At 36.9% G+C, this 21252-nt stretch overlaps 1 protein-coding gene across 1 annotated transcript; it reads right to left on the reverse strand.

Moving 5' to 3' along the window:
• Positions 1–3030: 3030 nt before the first annotated feature.
• Positions 3031–4020, reverse strand: Or4a68 (olfactory receptor family 4 subfamily A member 68). The gene has a single exon (XM_230251.8). It carries the CDS (start codon positions 4018–4020, stop codon positions 3031–3033), a length of 990 nt encoding a protein of 329 aa, XP_230251.8.
• Positions 4021–21252: the final 17232 nt, after the last annotated feature.

The following is a 21252-nucleotide window of genomic DNA, read 5'->3' on the forward strand; positions in this document are numbered from 1 at the left end:
TGAGAATTCCTCTTTCAAGATTTGTAAAATATTTCGGTGGAATTTTGATAGAAATTGCAGTGAATCTGTAGCTTGCTTTTGGTAAGAAGGGCACTTTTACTATGTAAATCCTAATAATCCATGAATGTGAAAGTATTTCCATGTTTCAATATCTCTTCAATTTCTCTCCTTGAAGACTTGAAGTTATTGTCATTCAATTTTTTGGCTTGCTTGTTTAGAGTAACCCCAAGATATTTTATGCTATTTGTGGCTATTGTGAAGTGTTGAGACTTTCTCTTTTGATACATATTTTTATGACAAATACTGGCCCGCAAGACATAGTTTCTCACAGCAATCTTTTGCTCCATAATTTAAAACTGTTGGTTAAATAAAGATATTGACAGCCAGTAGGTTGCAGAAGATACATAGTCAGGGTTTGGGGTTCCTGAGCTTGAGATCACAGGAGACTGTGAGAGGAGAGGAAGATGGAGAGAGAAGAAGTTGCCATGGGGTAAAGATCTTAAAATCTTGGCAATGAGGGCTGGCCAGTTAGAGTTAAGAACAGTCCAGATGGACAGTAGTAAATAATAACTTGGAATTATTGATAGAAAAGTATATACTAATAACATCTAGGAGAGATATCTGTCCAGCTTTAGTGCTGATAAAGTCTTATTATAAACTAACGGTGGCATGTATCTTTTATTTGGGAATTGAATAATCAAAGGCAATATTTTCTTTAATAGTGAAAGGTGTTGTTTCCCTGATTTCATTTTGAGTTCCTTTGCCATTTATATATAAAGGCTACTGATTTATTTATTCTTTTTAGTTAATCTTGTATCCAGCTAATTCACTAAAGGTATATATTACCTATAGGACTTCTCTGGTAGAATCTTTGGGTCATTTATGTATACTATCATAACATAGGCAAATAACAATACTTTAACTTCTTTCTACCAAACATGTATCCACTTGATTTCCAGTTGACCTCCTAAAATGAATTTGGTACTATGCCTTCACTTTCTATTTAGTGGAATAACATGAGTAACATTGGCATTAGCTCTCCCTTGATAATCTGGTAGAATTCTATACTAAAACCATGTGGGACACTCATCCATTGCTATGCAGAGAATAAACTTGTATAGCCGCTACAGAAATCAATATATCAATTTTTCAGAAAATTGAAAATTGTGAATCAAGCTATTTCAAGATCAAATATATACCTTTGAGTACATACCCAAAGGACACTCCATCATACTAAAAAAACACTTTCTCATCTTTATTTATAGTAGATTTATTCATAATAGCCAGAAACTGAAAACAGCATAGATGTTCTTCAACTGAATACTAGATTTAAAAAAAACAGATAGATTTATACACCAAAGTGTTATTACCCAGCTGTTAAAAACAATGACATCATGAAATTAGCAGGCAAAATGACAGGACTAGAAAAATATTATCCTGACTGAGCTAGCCCAGACCCAGAACGACAAACATGGTATGTACTCACTTATAGGTGAATATTAACTGTTAAGTAAAGAATTATCATGTTACAGTCCCAGATAAGCAAATAAAAAGGAGGGCTCAAGGGGGATACATGGATATTCCTGAGAAGAGGAAATACAATAAAATTCACAGGTGGACTAGGGGCAGGTAGTAATGGGTGGGGAAATTATAAATGAAAAGAGTACATGGAAAGATGACTGGAAATGGGAGCATTTGGGGGCAATGTGGAAACCAAAAGAATCAACTAACAATCCCTAGGTCTTACAGAGACTTAACTGACCACCGGGTAGCCTTTATGGGTCTGAACTAGGTCTTATACATATATGCTATTGTTATGTAGCTTGGTGTTCTTGTGAGACTTTTAACAGTGTACGTGGTGATTGTTTCTGACTTTTGCCTGCTCTTGGGATCCTTTTCTTCATACCATCTGCCTTTTTCAGTCTTAATATAAGGAATTTTTGTTAAATTCTTGTGCCATGTTTCATTGATATCCATATGGGACCTGCTCTTTTCTGAAGGAAAATGGGAGAAGGAATAGATTGGTAGGAGAGAGAAGGCTGAGGATTGGACAGAACTGGGAGGAGTGAAGGGATGGGAAACTGGTTAGGATTTAATATTTGAGAAAAGAAAAGAAATCATTGCATCTTAGATTACTAGCCTTATTCATTCTACACAGCCTCATCTATTATTAAATATCCTCCCAATAACAGAATTAGGACTATTGATAATAAAATATATTATTTCCAGAGTATATTTGATCCAACATTGTTGTAGACTGAAAAATGCTTCTAAAATTGAAAAAGGATAAGTTTAAAATCTATCATTAAAAAATTGACTAACTGAAGTAACCACATTTAGCATAAACACTCTTATATTAATCATATCTTTTATTGATTTTAATAATATGAATAATGACATATATCTATTCTTTTTAAGGCAGAAAAATCATACATGACAACTAGTGAAGGATAACAAAAATGGGATCATAATATGGCATAATATGGTTTCCAAATAATAAGAATTCTCTCACCAAGACCTGTAATCTGGTGCTATCTTCAACTGCATCTCATAGAGCAAAAGTATTCATATCTTTAGTTTATCACAATATGGTCTAGCATTAATATATATGAGACAGAAAATATAGACTTTGGGCCAGGAAATAAAAGAAATCCCCCACCTGAGCTGGTATAAATATCTGCCATGCAGATCAAATTATAAATAGTTATAATAGAGAATCTCTTTTTCCCACAAAACTTTATTGAGGTGTTATTCTCATTAGTTTCTCATGAAAGTAGATATCATTTGATGATGGTTTAGAAAATAATAAACTCACTTTTATATCCTATCCAGAATTAATAAAAAATAGTTACAAAATTAGCTTATTTCTCTCATTATGTATAATATGCAAAAATCTTTATCTTTATTATTCATCTTCAGGTAATTCTTTAAACATTATTTCTAATCTCAATAAAATTTTACTCTCCTCTTAGTGGCTTTGCATAAAGAAAAGCAAAACTAAAGAATTCCAGTGGCAGACTGCATCATCCTTTAAAAGAACTTATTGCCTATTTGTAGCTTGCAATTAGTATGTGTTCTGTGAGGGAATACTCTTAATCTTTCCATAGTTAATCTTTCACACCAAAGTTTTTTCATACAGATTTTCATCTCCGCATTTCTCAGAGTGTATATTAAAGGATTCAACATGGGAGTGATAACTGTATAAACTACAGTTAGGGATTTATCAATAGGAAAGTTGGAGACAGGTCTAACATACATGAAGATACAGGGAACAAAAAATAAGACCACCACTGTGATATGAGAGCTGCAGGTGGACAGGGCTCTGCGTCTCCCCTCCTCACTGTGAGTCTTAAGAGAGTTTAGAATTATTCCATAGGAAAGGAGGAGAAGGATAAAGACTGTCATGCAAATTGCTCCTCCATTGGCAACCACAGTGAACCCGATTAAGTATGTGTCAATACATGCTAAACCCAGTAATGGGTACATGTCACAGATAAAGTGATCAATGATATTTGGGCCACAAAAAGGGAGGTTGTAGACAACAATAACTTGAACCAAAGAGTGGCCAAAACCTCCAGCACAGGCTGCCACCAATAGGAGAATGCAAACCTGACGATTCATGATGGTCATATAATGCAGGGGTTTACAGATAGCCACATAGCGGTCGTAGGCCATGAATACCAGAAGGAAGACCTCAGCACCACCAAATAAGTGCTCTACAAAGAGCTGGCCAATGCAAGCTGAAACAGAAATTGTTTTTCTGTTACAGATTAAGTCCATAATCAACTTGGGTGAGAAGGCAGTGGAATAAACAGCATCCATGAGTGACAGAGAGGCAAGGAAGAAGTACATTGGGGAGCCCAAGGAGGGGCTGGCAATAACTGTCTCCACAATGAGTAGGTTGCCCACCATGGTCACAATATAGATGAATAAAAACATGACGAACAGTGCTTTTCTCCCAGCAGGATCCTGAGTGAGACCCAGCAGGATAAACTCTGTCACGTTGTTGCTCTTTCCCATTTAATCTGTTCCAAATCATCAGGAGTGGATTTGGAGATAAGAACTCAGGATAATACCTGCCATGAAATTGTAAACATCACCAAGAATCATTTTATCATGGACAACATCTTCATTTACATTTCTAGATGTGAATACCAAGTAATTTTTAATAAACATTTAACAAATCCCTCTTTCATGTTATACCATTGGTTTTTCATAACAATATTTCCCATAAGTTCATTTTGTTGAGCCCACAGCTAATAGGTTTGTTGTCAAGACCTAAGTGAATGTTTGTACCTAAGAGCAAACAAGAGTTTAAGTCATTAATATCCTTAGACTTCTTATTTAAAACATTATTTTTTCGCAGGTCTTAGAAATGACAAAAGAAAGTTATTAATTTAAGAAATCCACCACACACTTAGTTGAAAATAAATTTGCGTGAATCAACTAAAATAATCTGTTCTTTGAGTTGGGTGTTGTTTTCTCAGACCTATCTTTGTAATATTGTCTTCTGCTCTAGGAACATCCATCTCAAAGCTATTGTACGTTTTGTCCAAACAATTGTCATTTACATTGGACAATTACATAGGAGAGCTAAAGATTTCAAGTGACTTAGTTCTTTTTATGTTTCACATTAAGGTGCTTGACTTAAATACATCAAGAAGCTATGCTAGAGTACTTAACTTGGAAGGATATCATTTAAGGGTTTGATTGCTATAAAAGCTATGTTACTATATTTTTTACTTAATATTAAAGGATTAACATTCTTCTAGAAAACTTATTTAATAAATAATGCAATGTAGTTATTAAAAGATAATTGTAATTTAAAACAGTAATTTTATGAATATTGCTTATTGGGTATAATGACTGTCTATATATGTCAAAAAAACTTTCCTTGGGTCATTTTAGTTTCATAAATAAAAGTACATACCAAGTTTCCCAACACAGTTTACATTTATTTCCCTACATTCTAGCTCATTCTATAATAAAAATACATTAACTAATATACCCAAGATAACTTATTTTTCTTGTTATAATCATATAAAATACAATAACCATAAATAAGGTGATAAATGACAATGACCATAAATGAGAGGATAAATGATATTTCCTGTTATACATATAATAGCATATATTACTTATTATTTGACATTGTGAAAATTAAACAATAATTATATTGTAATGAATACAATGTAAGATGCACATGCCAGTTAATCTTTTGTAATACCTTAAGACTTTTCTTTTAAATTCAGTAATTGCCAATGAGACTTGTAAGCCACCTAGTTCTGTTCATTAACATTATAAGAATAGTTTATTATCCCCAGACTTTTGTTTCAATATTTGATATCCTGAGTTTGACTTTGATCCAGAAATTATTCTTATCTATAGAAAGGATGAATTGGTTATACATACCTATAAAAAACATTAATTGACAAATATAAAAACCCTTCCTTAACTTCTACTCCAATAGTTACTTTATAAAGTAACTGAATATTCCTACCCTCTCTGACAATATTCTCATAAAGAACAATGATGTAATGTTAGCAAAAGTCTGTAAAAATTGACCTAATTAAACAATTAATTTATAAGCCTGTATTGAGTGGACTATATAATAATTAAATTACACAGTAAACACTACATTTAGGAAGGTGAATTTTCTACTTTCATTCCATCATGAGAACCTTGCTATAAGGGTTGACAGTAACATCAATGAACTTTAGCTATTGATGGTTTACCCTAACAAAAGAAAATCTGAAAATAACCTCTTTCAAAACTGACAAGATTTTAATCAATATGTTCAGATCTCTTCAGTCATTTTCTCGTTCCAAAGTCCCAAAAAAGCCTTTTCTAGTTAAGACCATGACTCCTTTTCTCCATTCTCTCATCTCAACAAGTCAAGACATTCCAAAACATCTCTAAGCAGTGATAGATGCGCAAAACAATTGACATTTCAAAGGCTAAATTTGAACTGAGACATTTTGGCATAACTGAGTTTTCAGAATCTCTTGAGATATTCTAACAGGAAAAAAATAGTTCATTTAACTTATTAGGTGGCTACAGACTATCTCTTTGCTAATGGAAGGGAAGTTAGCAGTTAGAACACTTGAAGCAAATTCAAATTAAGAAATCAAACACTCCTCAACCTGCTCTCTTCCCTTGGAAAATCCCTAGAGAAAAAGTGACCTGGATATAGGTAGGAGAGAATAGAGACAATAGCTAACTGTTCCACAGGATATAGAAATTATGTTGTAAACACACAAAAACCTGATATATACATATATATATATATATATATATATATATATATATATATATATATATATACATACACACACACACAAACACACAATGTTTGCAAATCAATGAGCTACACATTATGAAATACATGAATATAGGAACATTTAAATCAGCTCAAAGAAGGAAGAACTCACGATTATTGACCCACCAAAATCCCATCAAAATCCACTCTTAACCAGATACTCACTCTTCAACAATTTCTAAGGCACAGAGGCTGAGAGCTTGCAATTTCAGTATGATTTAGTCTATGCTCTAATTCTTGGAACACTGTTGAGATAGTTCTAAACTTTAGTAGTATTGGTGCCTCAGAGTAAAGGATGAAGCTACAAGATTAGTAGCTGCCATGAGATTGCTTTGTTGTTGTCATTTCTTTTAAGAATATGTTTGCAGTAACTATAACCAGCTCCTATGGTTAGCCACATACCCAAGAGTATATAGGCAGTTTTAATTGCACTCGATGGATATGAAAATAAATGAGTGAGGACACACTGTTGTATGGATATGGAATGAGGGTGGAACTGGGAGAGAAATAAGAGAAGAAGGTAAATATGATGAAAATACTATGAACAAAAATTCTCAAAAAATATTTTAACTGAAAATTGCATTAAAATATTAACATACATGATGTTGAAAGAAAATCTCCACATATCTAGAATAAAATAGTACAATTTCCTTGGAGTCATACATAATTTATCTGTTACTAACTTTCTAACCCTCTTCCATATAGCTCTCTTAACACTGAGGGGAAGGTTTTCAAGAAGACACCACATATCAACTGAGTGTTGCAAAGTCTCAGTCTCACATCAATGTCTGAATTAGTTTTCATCTAATGCAAAGGAAGCTTCTTGATGATGCTGAGAGGTACTCATCTATGAGAATAGCAGAATATCATTAGGAATCATCTTTCTTGCTATGGTCCTTTAATAGAACAATAGTGTTTGTATTTTTCCAGACACAGATTGATACACATATGACTGTAGCACCATACACATGGCCTGCACATGCTCAAGCCAAATGAGGTCCATGTCCTGAGAGGAAGATCTAGACATAAACTTTCATTTCTTTAATCAAGAAGTTATCTGCAGCTTACACTATTTATGAAGGAAAACATATTTTTCCCCAATGGGGTCTCACTGTGTATATTAACCATGCTTTAAGGTAGGTCCCTTGCCCATATATAGGCAGAAAACATGAAAAGATCTCTATGGTTGTTTTGGAGACTTTTGTCTGGTATGGCATTTTTGTTGTAGGTCTGCTCTTCCTTTCTCTGTTTTATGGTCTCTCTTTGTGTCTTCTCTCTCTCTCTCTCTCTCTCTCTCTCTCTCTCTCTCTCTCTCTCTCTCTCTCTCTGTGTGTGTGTGTGTGTGTGTGTGTGTGTGTGGGTGGGTGTATTTCTTGTAATTGTTTTTGTTTTCTCTGTTGTCATGTTCTATACAGCTTGTTTCTTTGTTTGCCTTATAAAGGAGAAAGAAAAAGAAAGAGAGTAAAAAGAAAGAGAAAGAAAGAGAGAGAAGAAGAGAGGGGAGCGAGGGAGGGAGAAAAGGAAGGAAGAAAAAGAAAAAGGAAAGGAAGGAAGGAAGGAAGGAAGGATATACATGGGTAGAGAGGTTGAAGTAACTCGGAAAAGTTTCAGAAGTTGAATCACTGATCAGAATACATTATATAAAAAATTTTAAATAAAAAAGGAAGACAATAAAAAGAAACAGTGCAGTTCAAAGAGGAAGAGAGAAAATATAACAAAATTGAAATGAAAATTATGTTGAAATTACAGTGCTGAAAACAAATGTGTAATAGCCAACAACATCTCCTCATATATTTGAAACTATGAATATTAAAGAATTCATGGAGTAAATGTAATTTTAAGAAATTATATCTCAGGCTGCCCACTCTCTCACTACTTATTCAATATATTACTCAAAGTCCTAACCAGAGCAATCAGACAGCAAAAGGAGGTCAAAGGGATACAATTTGGAAAGGAAGAAGTCAAACTGTCGCTATTTGTAGATGATATGATAGTATACTTATGTGACCCCAAAAGTTCCACCAGAGAACTACTAAGACTGATAAACAACTTTACCAAAGTGGCTAAATATAAAATTAACTCAAAGAACTCAGTAGCCTTCCTCTACCCAAATGATAAACAGGCTGAGAAAGAAATCATGGAAATTACATCCTGCACAATAGTCACAAATAACATAAAATACTTCAGTGTGACTCTAACCAAGCAAGCAAAAGATCTGTATAAAAAGAAATTCAAGTCTCTGAAGAAAGAAATTGAAGAACTCCTGTTTCTTTCTGCAGGCACTCAGCGCTATGAGTTTTCCTCTTAGCACAGCTTTCATTGTGTCCCATCAGTTTGGGTATGTTGTACCTTCATTTTCATTAAATTCTAAAAAGTTTTTAATTTCTTTCTTTATTTCTTCCTTGACCAGGTTATCATTGAGTAGAGCATTGTTCAATTTCCACGTATATGTGGGCATTCTTCCCTTATTGTTATTGAAGACCAGTTTTAGGCCGTGGTGGTCTGAGTACGTATGGGATTATTTCTATCTTTCTGTACCTGTTGAGGACCGTTTTTTGACCAATTATATGGTCAATTTTGGAGAAAGTACCATGAGGAGCTGAGAAGAAGGTGTATCTTTTGCTTTAGGATAGAATGTTCTATAAATATCTGTTAAGACCATTTGGCTCATGACTTCTCTTAGTCTGTCTACATCTCTGTTTAATTTCTGTTTCCATGATCTGTCCATTGATGAGAGTGTGGTGTTGAAATCTCCTACTATTATTGTGTGAGGTGCAATGTGTGTTTTGAGCTTTAGTAAGGTTTCTTTTACGTATGTAGGTGCCCTTGTATTTGGGGCATAGATATTTAGGATTGAGAGTTCATCTTGGTGGATTTTTCCTTTGATGAATATGAAGTGTCCTTCCTTATCTTTTTTGATGACTTTTAGTTGAAAATTGATTTTATTTGATATTAGAATGGCTACTCCAGCTTGCTTCTTCTGACCATTTGCTTGGAAAGATGTTTCCAGCCTTTCACTCTGAGGTAGTGTCTGTCTTTGTCTCTGAGGTGTGTTTCCTGTAGGCAGCAGAATGCAGGGTCCTCGTTGCATATCCAGTTTGTTAATCTATGTCTTTTTATTGGGGAGCTGAGGCCATTGATGTTGAGAGATATTAAGAAATAGTGATTATTGCTTCCTGTTATATTCATATTTGGATGTGAGGTTATGTTTGTGTGCTTTTCTTCTCTTTGTTTTGTTGCCAAGACGATTAGTTTCTTGCTTCTTCTAGGGTATAGCTTGCCTCCTTATGTTGGGCTTTACCATTTATTATCCTTTGTAGTGCTGGATTTGTAGAAAGATATTGTGTAAATTTGGTTTTGTCATGGAATATCTTGGTTTCTCCATCTATTGTAATTGAGAGTTTTGCAGGATACAGTAACCTGGGCTGGCATTTGTGTTCTCTTAGGGTCTGTATGACATCAGTCCAGGATCTTCTGGCCTTCATAGTTTCTGGCGAAAAGTCTGGTGTGATCTGATAGGTCTGCCTTTATATGTTACTTGACCTTTTTCCCTTACTGCTCTTAATATTCTTTCTTTATTTTGTGCGTTTGGTGTTTTGACTATTATGTGACGGGAGGTGTTTCTTTTCTGGTCCAATCTTTTTGGAGTTCTGTAGGCTTCTTGTATGCCTATGGGTATCTCTTTTTTTAGGTTAGGGAAGTTTTCTTCTATGATTTCGTTGAAAATATTTACTGGTCCTTTGAGCTGGGAGTCTTCACTCTCTTCTATACCTATTATCCTTAAGTTTGATCTTCTCATTGAGTCCTGGATTTCCTGTATGTTTTGGACCAGTAGCTTTTTCTGCTTTACATTATCTTCGACAGTTGAGTCAATGATTTCTATGGAATCTTCTGCTCCCGAGATTCTCTCTTCCATCTCTTGTATTCTGTTGGTGAAGCTTGTATCTACAGCTCCTTGTCTCTTCTTTTGGTTTTCTATATCCAGGGTTATTTCCATGTGTTCTTTCTTGATTGCTTCTATTTCCATTTTTAATTCCTTCAACTGTTTGATTGTGTTTTCCTGGAATTCTTTCAGGGATTTTTGCGATTCCTCTCTGTATGCTTCTACTTGTTTATTAATGTTTTCCTGTGTTTCTCTAAGGGAGTTCTTCACATCTTCCTTGAAGTCATCCAGCATCATGAGCATAGGCCAGCAGTTTCACAGCACACCTAAAAGCTCTAGAACAAAAAGAAGCAAATACATCCAGGAGGAGTAAAAGGCAGGAAATAATCAAACTCAGAGCTGAAATCAACCAAGTAGAAACAAAAAAGACCATAGAAAGAATCAACAGATCCAAAAGTTGGTTCTTTGAGAAAATCAACAAGATAGATAAACCCTTAGCCAGACTAACGAGAAGACACAGAGAGTGTGTCCAAATTAACACAATCAGAAATGAAAAGGGAGACATAACTACAGATTCAGAGGAAATCCAAAAAATCATCAGGTCTTACTATAAAAGCCTATATTCAACAAAACTTGAAAATCTACAGGAAATAGACAAATTCCTAGACAGATACCAGGTACCGAAGTTAAGTCAGGAACAGATAAACCAGTTAAACAACCCCATAACTCCTAAGGAAATAGAAGCAGTCATTAAAGGTCTCCCAACCAAAAAGAGCCCAGGTCCAGAGCCTGTCTATCAAACCTTCATAGAAGAACTCATACCAATATTATCCAAACTATTCCACAAAATTGAAACAGAAGGATCACTCCCGAATTCCTTCTATGAAGCCACAATTACTCTTATACCTAAACCACACAAAGACCCAACAAAGAAAGAGAACTTCAGACCAATTTCCCTTATGAATATCGACGCAAAAAATACTCAATAAAATTCTGGCAAACTGAATCCAAGAGCACATCAAAACAATCATCCACCATGATCAAGTAGGCTTCATCCCAGGCATGCAGGGATGGTTTAATATATGGAAAACCATCAACGTGATCCATTATATAAACAAACTGAAAGAACAAAACCACATGAACATTTCATTAGATGCTGAGAAAGCATTTGAAAAATTCAACACCCCTTCATGATAAAAATCCTGGAAAGAATAGGAATTCAAGGCCCATACCTAAACATAGTAAAAGCCATATACAGCAAACCAGTTGCTAACATTAAACTAAATGGAGAGAAACTTGAAGCAATCCCACTAAAATCAGGGACTAGACAAGGCTGCCCACTCTCTCCCTACTTATTCAATATAGTTCTTGAAGTTCTAGCCAGAGCAATCAGACAACAAAAGGAGGTCAAGGGGATACAGATCGGAAAAGAAGAAGTCAAAATATCACTATTTGCAGATGATATGATAGTATATTTACGTGATCCCAAAAATTCCACCAGAGAACTACTAAAGCTGATAAACAACTTCAGCAAAGTGGCTGGGTATAAAATTAACTCAAATAAATCAGTAGCCTTCCTCTACACAAAAGAGAAACAAGCCGAGAAAGAAATTAGGGAAACGACACCCTTCATAATAGACCCAAATAATATAAAGTACCTCGGTGTGACTTTAACCAAGCAAGTAAATGATCTGTACAATAAGAACTTCAAGACACTGAAGAAAGAAATTGAAGAAGACCTCAGAAGATGGAAAGATCTCCAATGCTCATGGATTGGCAGGATTAATATAGTAAAAATGGCCATTTTACCAAAAGCGATCTACAGATTCAATGCAATCCCCATCAAAATACCAATCCAATTCTTCAAAGAGTTAGACAGAACAATTTGCAAATTCATCTGGAATAACAAAAAACCCAGGATAGCGTAAACTATCCTCAACAATAAAAGGACTTCAGGGGGAATCACTATCCCTGAACTCAAGCAGTATTACAGAGCAATAGTGATAAAAACTGCATGGTATTGGTACAGAGACAGACAGATAGACCAATGGAATAGAATTGAAGACCCAGAAATGAACCCACACACCTATGGTCACTTGATTTTTGACAGAAAGCCAAAACCATCCAATGGAAAAAATATAGCATTTTCAGCATATGGTGCTGGTTCAACTGGAGGTCAACATGTAGAAGAATGCAGATCGATCCATGCTTATCACCCTGTACAAAGCTTAAGTCCAAGTGGATCAAGGACCTCCACATCAAACCAGATACACTCAAACTAATAGAAGAAAAACTAGGGAAGCATCTGGAACACATGGGCACTGGAAAAAATTTCCTGAACAAAACACCAATGGCTTATGCTCTAAGATCAAGAATCAACAAATGGGATCTCATAAAACTGCAAAGCTTCTGTAAGGCAAAGGACACTGTGGTTAGGACAAAACGGCAACCACCAGGTTGGGAAAAAATCTTTACCAATCCTACAACAGATAGAGGCCTTATATCCAAAATATACAAAGAACTCAAGAAGTTAGACTGCAGGGAGACAAATAACCCTATTAAAAAATGGGGTTCAGAGCTAAACAAAGAATTCACAGCTGAGGAATGCCAAATGGCTGAGAAACACCTAAAGAAATGTTCAACATGTTTAGCCATAAGGGAAATGAAAATCAAAACAACCCTGAGATTTCACCTCCCACCAGTGAGAATGGCTAAGATCAAAAACTCAGGTGACAGCAGATGCTGGCGAGGATGCGGAACACTCCTCCATTGTTGGTGGGATTGCAGACTGGTACAACCATTCTGGAAATCAGTCTGGAGGTTCCTCAGAAAATTGGACATTGAACTGCCTGAGGATCCAGCTATACCTCTCTTGGGCATATTCCCACAAGTTGCCCCAACATATAAAAAGGACACGTGCTCCACTATGTTCATCGCAGCCTTATTTATAATACCCAGAAGCTGGAAAGAACCCAGATGCCCTTCAACAGAGGAATGGATACAGAAAATGTGGTACATCTACACAATGGAATATTACTCAGCTATCAAAAACAACGACTTTATGAAATTCGTAGGCAAATCGTTGGAACTGGAAAATATCATCCTGAGTGAGTTAACCCAATCACAGAAAGACATACATGGTATGCACTCATTGATAAGTGGCTATTAGCCCAAATGCTGGAATTACCCTAGATGCCTAGAACAAATGAAACTCAAGACAGATGATCAAAATGTGAATGCTTCACTCCTTCTTTAAAAGGGGGACAAGAATACCCTTGGCAGGGAAGAGAGAGGCAAAGATTAAAACAGAGACTGAAGGAACACCCATTCAGAGCCTGCCCCACATGTGGCCCATACATATACAGCCACCCAATTAGACAAGATGGATGAAGCAAAGAAGGGCAGACCGACAGGAGCCGGATGTAGATCGCTCCTGAAAGACACAGCCAGAATACAACAAATACAGAGGCGAATGCCAGCAGCAAACCACTGAACTGAGAATAGGACCCCCGTTGAAGGAATCAGAGAAAGAACTGGAAGAGCTTGAAGGGGCTCGAGACCCCATATGTACCACAATGCCAAGCAACCAGAGCTTCCAGGGACTAAGCCAATACCTAAAGACTATACATGGACTGACCCTGGACTCTGACCTCATAGATAGCAATTAATATCAAAAAAAGAAAAAGAAATTGAAGATCTCAGAAGATGGAAAGACCTCCCATGCTCATGAACGGCAGGATTAAATAGTAAAAATGGCCATTTTTGACCAAGAAAATCTACAGAGTCAGTGCAATCTTAATCAAAACTTGAATTCAATTCCTCATAGAGTTAAAAAGAGCCATTTGCAAATTCATTTGTAATAACAAAAACCCCAGGATAGTGAAAACTATCCTCAACAATAAAAGAACTTTAGGAGAATTTCCTCCCTGACCTCAAGCTATATTATAGAGCAATAGTGATAAAAACTGCATGGTGTTGGTACAGAGACAGGCAAGTAGATCAATAGAATAGAATTGAAGACCGAGAAATGAACCCACACACCTATAGCCACTTGATCTTTGAAAAAGAGCCAAAACCATCCTGTGGAAAAAAAACAGCATTTTCATTAAATGGTGTTGTTTCATCTGGAAGTCAGAATGTAGAAGAATGCATATCAATCCATTCTTATCATCCTGTAAAAAGCTCAAGTCCAAGTGGATCAAGGACCTTTACATAAAACCAGATTTACTCAAACTAATAAAAGAAAGAGTTGAGAAGAGCCTCAAACACATGGGGAAAATTTCCTGAAGAGACCATCAATGGCTTATGCTGTAAGATCAAGAATTGACAAATAGGACCTCATAAAATTGTAAAGGTTCTCTAAGGCAAAGGACACTGTCATTATGATAAAACGCAACCAACAGATTCGCAACAGATCTATACCAATTCTTCATCTGATAGAGGGCCAATATTCAATACATACAAAGAACACAAGAAATTAGACTCCAGAGAATCAAATAACCTTATTTAAAAAATGAGGTACAGAGCTAAACATGGAACTCTCAGCTGAGGAATACCGAATGTCTGAAAAGTACCTAAAGAAATATTAACATGCTTAGTCATCAGGGAAATGCAAATCAAAACAACCCTGAGGTTCTACCTCACACCAATCAGAATGGCTAAGATCAAAAACTCTGGTGACAACAGATGCTGTTAGGATGTAGAGAAAGAGGAATACTCCTACTTTGTTGGTGGAATTGCAAGCTGGTACAACCACTCTTGAAATAAGTGTAGAGGTTCCTCAGAAAATTGGACACAGTACTACCTGAGGAACCAGCTATATCACTCCTAGGCATATACCCTAATGATGGTCCAACATATAACAAGAACACATGCTCCACTATGTTAATAGCAGCCTTATTTAGAATAGCCAGAAGCTGGAAAGAATGCAGATGTCCTTCAACAGAGGAATGAATACAGACATTTTTGGTAAATCTATACAATTTAACCTACAGCTATTAAAAACAGTGACTTCATAAAATTCATAGGCTAATAGATAGAACCAGAAAATATCATCCTGAGTGAAGTAATAAGTCAGAGAAAACCACCCATGGTAAGTCCTCACTGATAAGTAGATATTAGCCCAAAAGCTCAAACTACCCAAGATACAATACACAGACCACATGAAGCTCAAGAAGATGGATGACCAAAGTTCAGATTCGTCAATCCTTCTTAGAAACTGGAACAAAAACATTCATAGAAGGAAATATGGAGACAGAGTTTGGAGCAGAGACTGAAGGAAAGGCCATTCAGGCACTGCCCAACCTGGGGATTGAGCCCATATAGGTATAGCCACCAATCCCAGACAGTATTGCTGATATCAAGAAGTGCATGCTGATAGTAGCCTGATATAGCTGTCTCCTGAGAGGCTTTGCCAGAGCATTACAAAAACAGAGGCGAATGCTAACAGTCAACCATTGAACTGAGAATGGGTCCCCATTTGAGTAGTTAGACAAAGGATTAAAGGAACTGAATGTGCTTGCAACCCCATAAAAACAATACCAACCAGTCAGAGCTCCCTGGGACTAAACCCCCACCCAAAGAGGCCTCATGGACAGACCCATGGCTCTAGTTACATATGTATCAGAGGATGGCCTTGTTGGACACCAATGGAAGGAGAAGCCCTTGGTCCTGCCAAGGCTGGACACCCCAGTGTAGGAGAATGCCAGGGCAGAGAGGAGAAAAGGGGTGTGTTTTAGATGGAGGAACACCCTCATAGATGAAGGAAGAGGGTGGATGTGGTAGAGGAGTTATGGACAAGAAACCAGGAAAGGGGATAACATTTTAAATATATATAAAAATTTCCAATAAAAAAGAAATTGTATCTCTGCCTGATACTATCATAGTGTACATCATTTCAAATGTCAAAACATTCTATCAAGAATGTTATGGTCACACCGTAATCCCAACCCTCTGAAATCATAGACAGGAAGATCTTTTATTTCATGGCAAGTTACAGGAAAGCCAGAATTACTACACAGAGAAACCCTGTCTTGAGAGAGAGTGAGAAAAAAAGGAAGAGAGAGAGAGAGAGAGAGTGAGAGAGAGAGACAGAGACAGAGACAGAGACAGAGACACAGAGAGACAGAGACAGAGACAGAAAGACAGACAGAGACAGAGAGACAGAGACAGAGAGACAGAGAGAAACAGAGAAACAGAGAAATAGAGAGCGAGAGTCAGAGAGACAGAGAGAAACAGAGAAACAGAGAAATAGAGAGCGAGAGTCAGAGAGAGAGAAGACACAGAGAGAGAGAGAGAGACAGAGAGAGAGACAGAGAGACAGAGAGACAGAGAGAAACAGAGAAACAGAGAAATAGAGAGCGAGAGTCAGAGAGAGAGAAGACACACAGAGAGAGAGAGAGACAGAGAGACAGAGACAGAGAGACCGAGAGACAGAGAGAAACAGAGAAATAGAGAGCAAGAGTCAGAGAGAGAGAAAACACAGAGAGAGACAGAGAGACAGAGACAGAGAGACAGAGAGACAGAGAAAAACAGAGAGACAGAGAGACAGAGAAAAACAGAGAGAGAGAGAGAGAAAAGAGAATATTCTTGAGATCTGAAGTATATAACACCATAGTGAGGATAACAGGAGAAGGAAAGCAGTCAGAAAGTTTTAGAGCAGAACTTTACATTTTAGTGATTCTGCATCTCATCCTTAATAATCAGTTCTGTCCTAGGCCAGAAGTCAGAAATGTCCTTTCTTCTGAAAGTTGTTTGATTGTGGCCATAAGTGCTACAAATGTCTGTGTTATCCTCTTATATAGCAATGGATATAAATGCTTGTAAAACTGTTTATGTGAATGTTCTGCACTCAGTCCTGACTCTTAGGCACAGAACACCTCATAGGTGGGACAGCAGGACGGACTTATACTTCAAACAATTGAGCACTTATTAACCCTATCAACAATGACTTCAAGTAACAACTGTTTAATGGGATTTGCTGTTCCTTTATATTGGCTTAGTTGCTTCCATTCTCTGAAAAACTTATCAAGAACCTGTAATAAACTCTTAAAACTCTTTTTCCAACTGTATTTGAAATGTATTCTTTGAAATTGCAGAGACCTTTGGACTGGAGTAGGTGTCATTCGTTTGAGTGTTGGGACTATATACCTACAAGTCATAATCATCTGAGGGCAGAAACTCCCATTACTCTAAAGGAGTCAACACCCCGTAATTTTCCCCAGATCACTGCAGTGCACGGTCTATGAAATAGAGGTGAGTAAGCAACCAATGTTCTATTTCGTTACACTTTTAATTTTCCATCTTTATTTTCCACATTCTTCCTTCAAAATTCAGATCTGCAGCACCTATGATATCATGGTCAGCAATACAAGCTCTACTACTTCCTGTGTTCCCTTTCTCCGCTATGCTCACCCTTCACTGAAGAAAAACCACTGATTTCTCTGGAAGGCCTGATTAAACTTCCTCTGTCTTTCTTTAGAGAGTACAGAGTCTCTCCTTGCTCCATGGATCATTAGCTAAATTTGTACTTAGAATAAGAAGAACCTTGCTCTTAAATAGAGAAAAAAGCTACTCCTGGAAGGAAGGCTGGCTTAGTGGCTAGGGTTGGGTCATTGGCACAAAAGCACAGCAAGTTTAGCCAAAAGAGTATGGATCACATAGCTATTCAGGGTCCCTTATTCCTAGACTTTCCCACACAACTAGCACTCATTTGTATATATCTTTTCTCTGTTTTCTTTTTCTTTCACCTTTCCAAATGCTTGGATGGGAACAATATAAACAGAAGTGGCTCTCTAAGATTATATTTCTATTCTTTATTATATTATATTCCTATTTACTAGTTAGAATGTTGAAAATTAAAACTGAAAATCATGGTGTTTAAAGGAAAACAGATAGTTTTCAAGTTTAATAAAATAAACCAGACTTGGAAAATTATCAATTTTTTCTTTTTTCTTTTTCGGTTATTATATTTATTTTCATTTCAAATGTTATCCTCCTTTCCAGATTCCCCTCCACAAGCCCCCTATATACAGAATCTGGATTCAAAATGCACTAACAATGAGAGAGAGAGAGAAAGAGAGAGAGAGAGAGAGAGAGAGAGAGAGAGAGAGAGAGAGAGAGAGATACAATGATACAGAGAGACAGAAATATAAATATGACATGAAAAGCGACAAGTGGCTAAGTGGGAGGAAGAAGATTTAAAGTTCTTGGGATGAGAAACAAAAAATAGTCTTTGGCTTCCAATTTCTCCTTCTGCCCAAAGTTGACCCTGTGGCATAGCTCTCTGTACCCAGATCCTGTGGATAGAGAGCTAGATTCTCAGACATGTGGAAAATCCTGAGAGCACAGGTGAGACGACCACTTCTGCTCACATTCCTGCCTCAAGAGGAACCTGCCTGGAGCCCTTTAGACACAGAAACCAAGGAGCAGTCTCAGACAGGATCCTTCCAGCTTCCACTTGCACCAAGAGCAGACCCTGTGACACATCTCTCTGTACCTAAATCTTGCTGTGAGAAAGCCAGTCTCCAGGAGTGCTGACACACAGGCTTAGAGAAGGATCAAGTCACTGACAGAGAAAACAAAATTACCTAACACCAGAGATGAGCAGATGGAGAGAGGCAATGACAACAACCTAAGCAACAGAAACCAAAGCTACCTGGCATTATCAGAATCCAGTTCCCCCATCACAGCAAGCCCTGGATACCCCAACATACCAGAAAAGCAACACTTTGATTTAAAATCACAACTCATTATGATGTTAGAGGACTTTAAGAAGGACATGAATAACTGCCATAAAGAAATAGTAGGACAACACAAGTAAACAGATAGATGCATTTACCAGGAAACAAGCGATCAAGGACCTCCACTTAAAACCAGATACTCAAAACTATTAGAAGAAAAAGTGTGGAAGAGCTTTGGACACATGGGCACTGGAGAAAATTGCCTGAACATAACATCAATGTCTTATGTTCTAAGATCAAGAATTGACAAATGGGACCTCATCAAATTGCAAAGCTTCTATATAGCAAAGGACACTGTCATTAGGACAAAATGGCAACCCACAGATTGGGAATGGGTCTTTACAAATCCTACATCTCTAAATGACTAGTATCCAATAGATACAAAGAATTCAAGAAGTAAGACTCCAGAGAATCAAATAGCCCTATTAAAAATGAGGTACAGAGCTAAATAAAGAATTCTCAACTGATGCATATTAAATGGCTGAGAAGTAACTAAAGAAGTGTTCAACATCCTTAGTCATCAGGGAAAGGCAAATCAAAACAACCCTGAGATTCTACCTCACACTAGTCAGAATGGCAAGATAAAAATTTCAGGTGACAGCAGAGGCACTGATAAGTGGATATTAGCTCAAAGCTCAGATTACCCAAGATGCAATCTACAGACCACATGAAGCTCAAGAAGAAGGAAGACTAAAGTGAGGAATCTTCAGTCCTTCTTAGAGGGGGGAACAAAAATATTCATAGGAGGAGATATGGAGACAATGTTTGGAGCAGAGATTGAAGGAAAGGCCATTCAGGGATTGCTCTACCTGGGGATCCAGCTCACATACAAACAGCCACCAAACCCAGACGATATTGCTGATGCTAAGAAGTATCTGCTGACAGGAGCCTGATATAGCTTTCTTCTCACAGGCAGTGCCAGAGCCTGACAAATACAGAGGTGGCTGCATACATCCAACCATTGAACTGAGAACAGGGTCTTCATTGAAGGAGCTAAAGGGATTTGCCACCCCATAAGAACAATAATACCAACAAACCAGAGTTCCCAGGTACTAAATTACCACCCAAAGAGTACACATGAACAGACCCATGGCTCCAGATGCATATGTAGCAGAGGATGGCATTGTTGGGCACCAGTGGAAGGAGAAGTCCTTTGTCCTGCCAAGGCTAGACCCCCCCCCAGTGTGGGGGAATGTCAGGGGGGAGGTAGAAAAGGGTGGGTGGATGGATAGTGGAATATCCTCATGCTCATGGAAGAAGGGCTGGGGGAGATAGGGGGTTTATGGACAGGAAACTAGGAAAGGAGATAAAAATATTTGAAATATAAATGAATTTAAAAATCCAATAAAAGAAGAGTAAAAAAAAAGAAATAGTCCTTGAGGGAAATATGTAAAGTATCTCATGGTTTCTGATATATACAATCTATATTTAGTTATATATAATATATATAATTAAAGCACAGGACCTTTCACTAGAGAGATGGAAAGAAGTAGGAGGGGCAGAAGAAGAATAACCATGGTAACGGGGGTGTGCATATGAGCAAAACAAAATGACATATATGTTTGAAAATATCCCAATTAAATCAAATATTTTGTTCTTCATGTATAATATTAATGAAAAACTAAAACCACCGAATATATAATAATTTTGAAAAGTACGTTCTCATTAAATATAAATAACCGAGGGAATATTGAAAACCTAAACCTCTTGCATCAAGCACAAGAAAATGCAAGTTCATAAATGAAGCACTATTGCAAATAAATGCACATATTGATAGTCACACACCGAGAGTGAATAACTTTCATACCACTCTCTCACCAACAAAGAGGCCATCTAGAGTACGGCTAAAGAGAGAAATGTTGGAGCTAAATAAAGTCATAGTCAAAATAAATATAACTTCTCAGAACCTTGTGGAACTGTCTATAAAACTGTCCACATGATGGGATAGAATGCAAGTCTCAACAGATACAAGAAAATTCAAATATCTCCCTATAGCCTATATGACTTCCACAGGGTAAATAAAGCTGGATATCAAAAACAAAAATAACATAAAGCTTAGAATCTCGTGGAAACTGAACAATTCATTACTGAGTAAAAATGAGTCAAAAAAGAAATTAAGAAATTAAAAACTTTTTTGAAAATTTTTTTTATTAAATTTTAATTTCTTTGCTATGTTCTGTATTTACATTTCAAATGTTATCCCCTTTCCCCCCTTTCCGGGACCCCCTTCACCCTCCCCCTGATTCTATGAGGTTGCTCTCATTTCCACCTACCCACTTCCAACTCAACATCCTTGCATTCCCCTACAT

This window comes from Rattus norvegicus, chromosome 3 (genome assembly GCF_036323735.1).
Source record: "Rattus norvegicus strain BN/NHsdMcwi chromosome 3, GRCr8, whole genome shotgun sequence".
Lineage (NCBI taxonomy): Eukaryota > Metazoa > Chordata > Mammalia > Rodentia > Muridae > Rattus > Rattus norvegicus.

What these genes read in the sequence shown, in the direction of transcription:
- Or4a68 (XM_230251.8), bottom strand. Translation starts at nt 4,020, where the DNA reads ATGGGAAAGAGCAACAACGTGACAGAGTTTATCCTGCTGGGTCTCACT.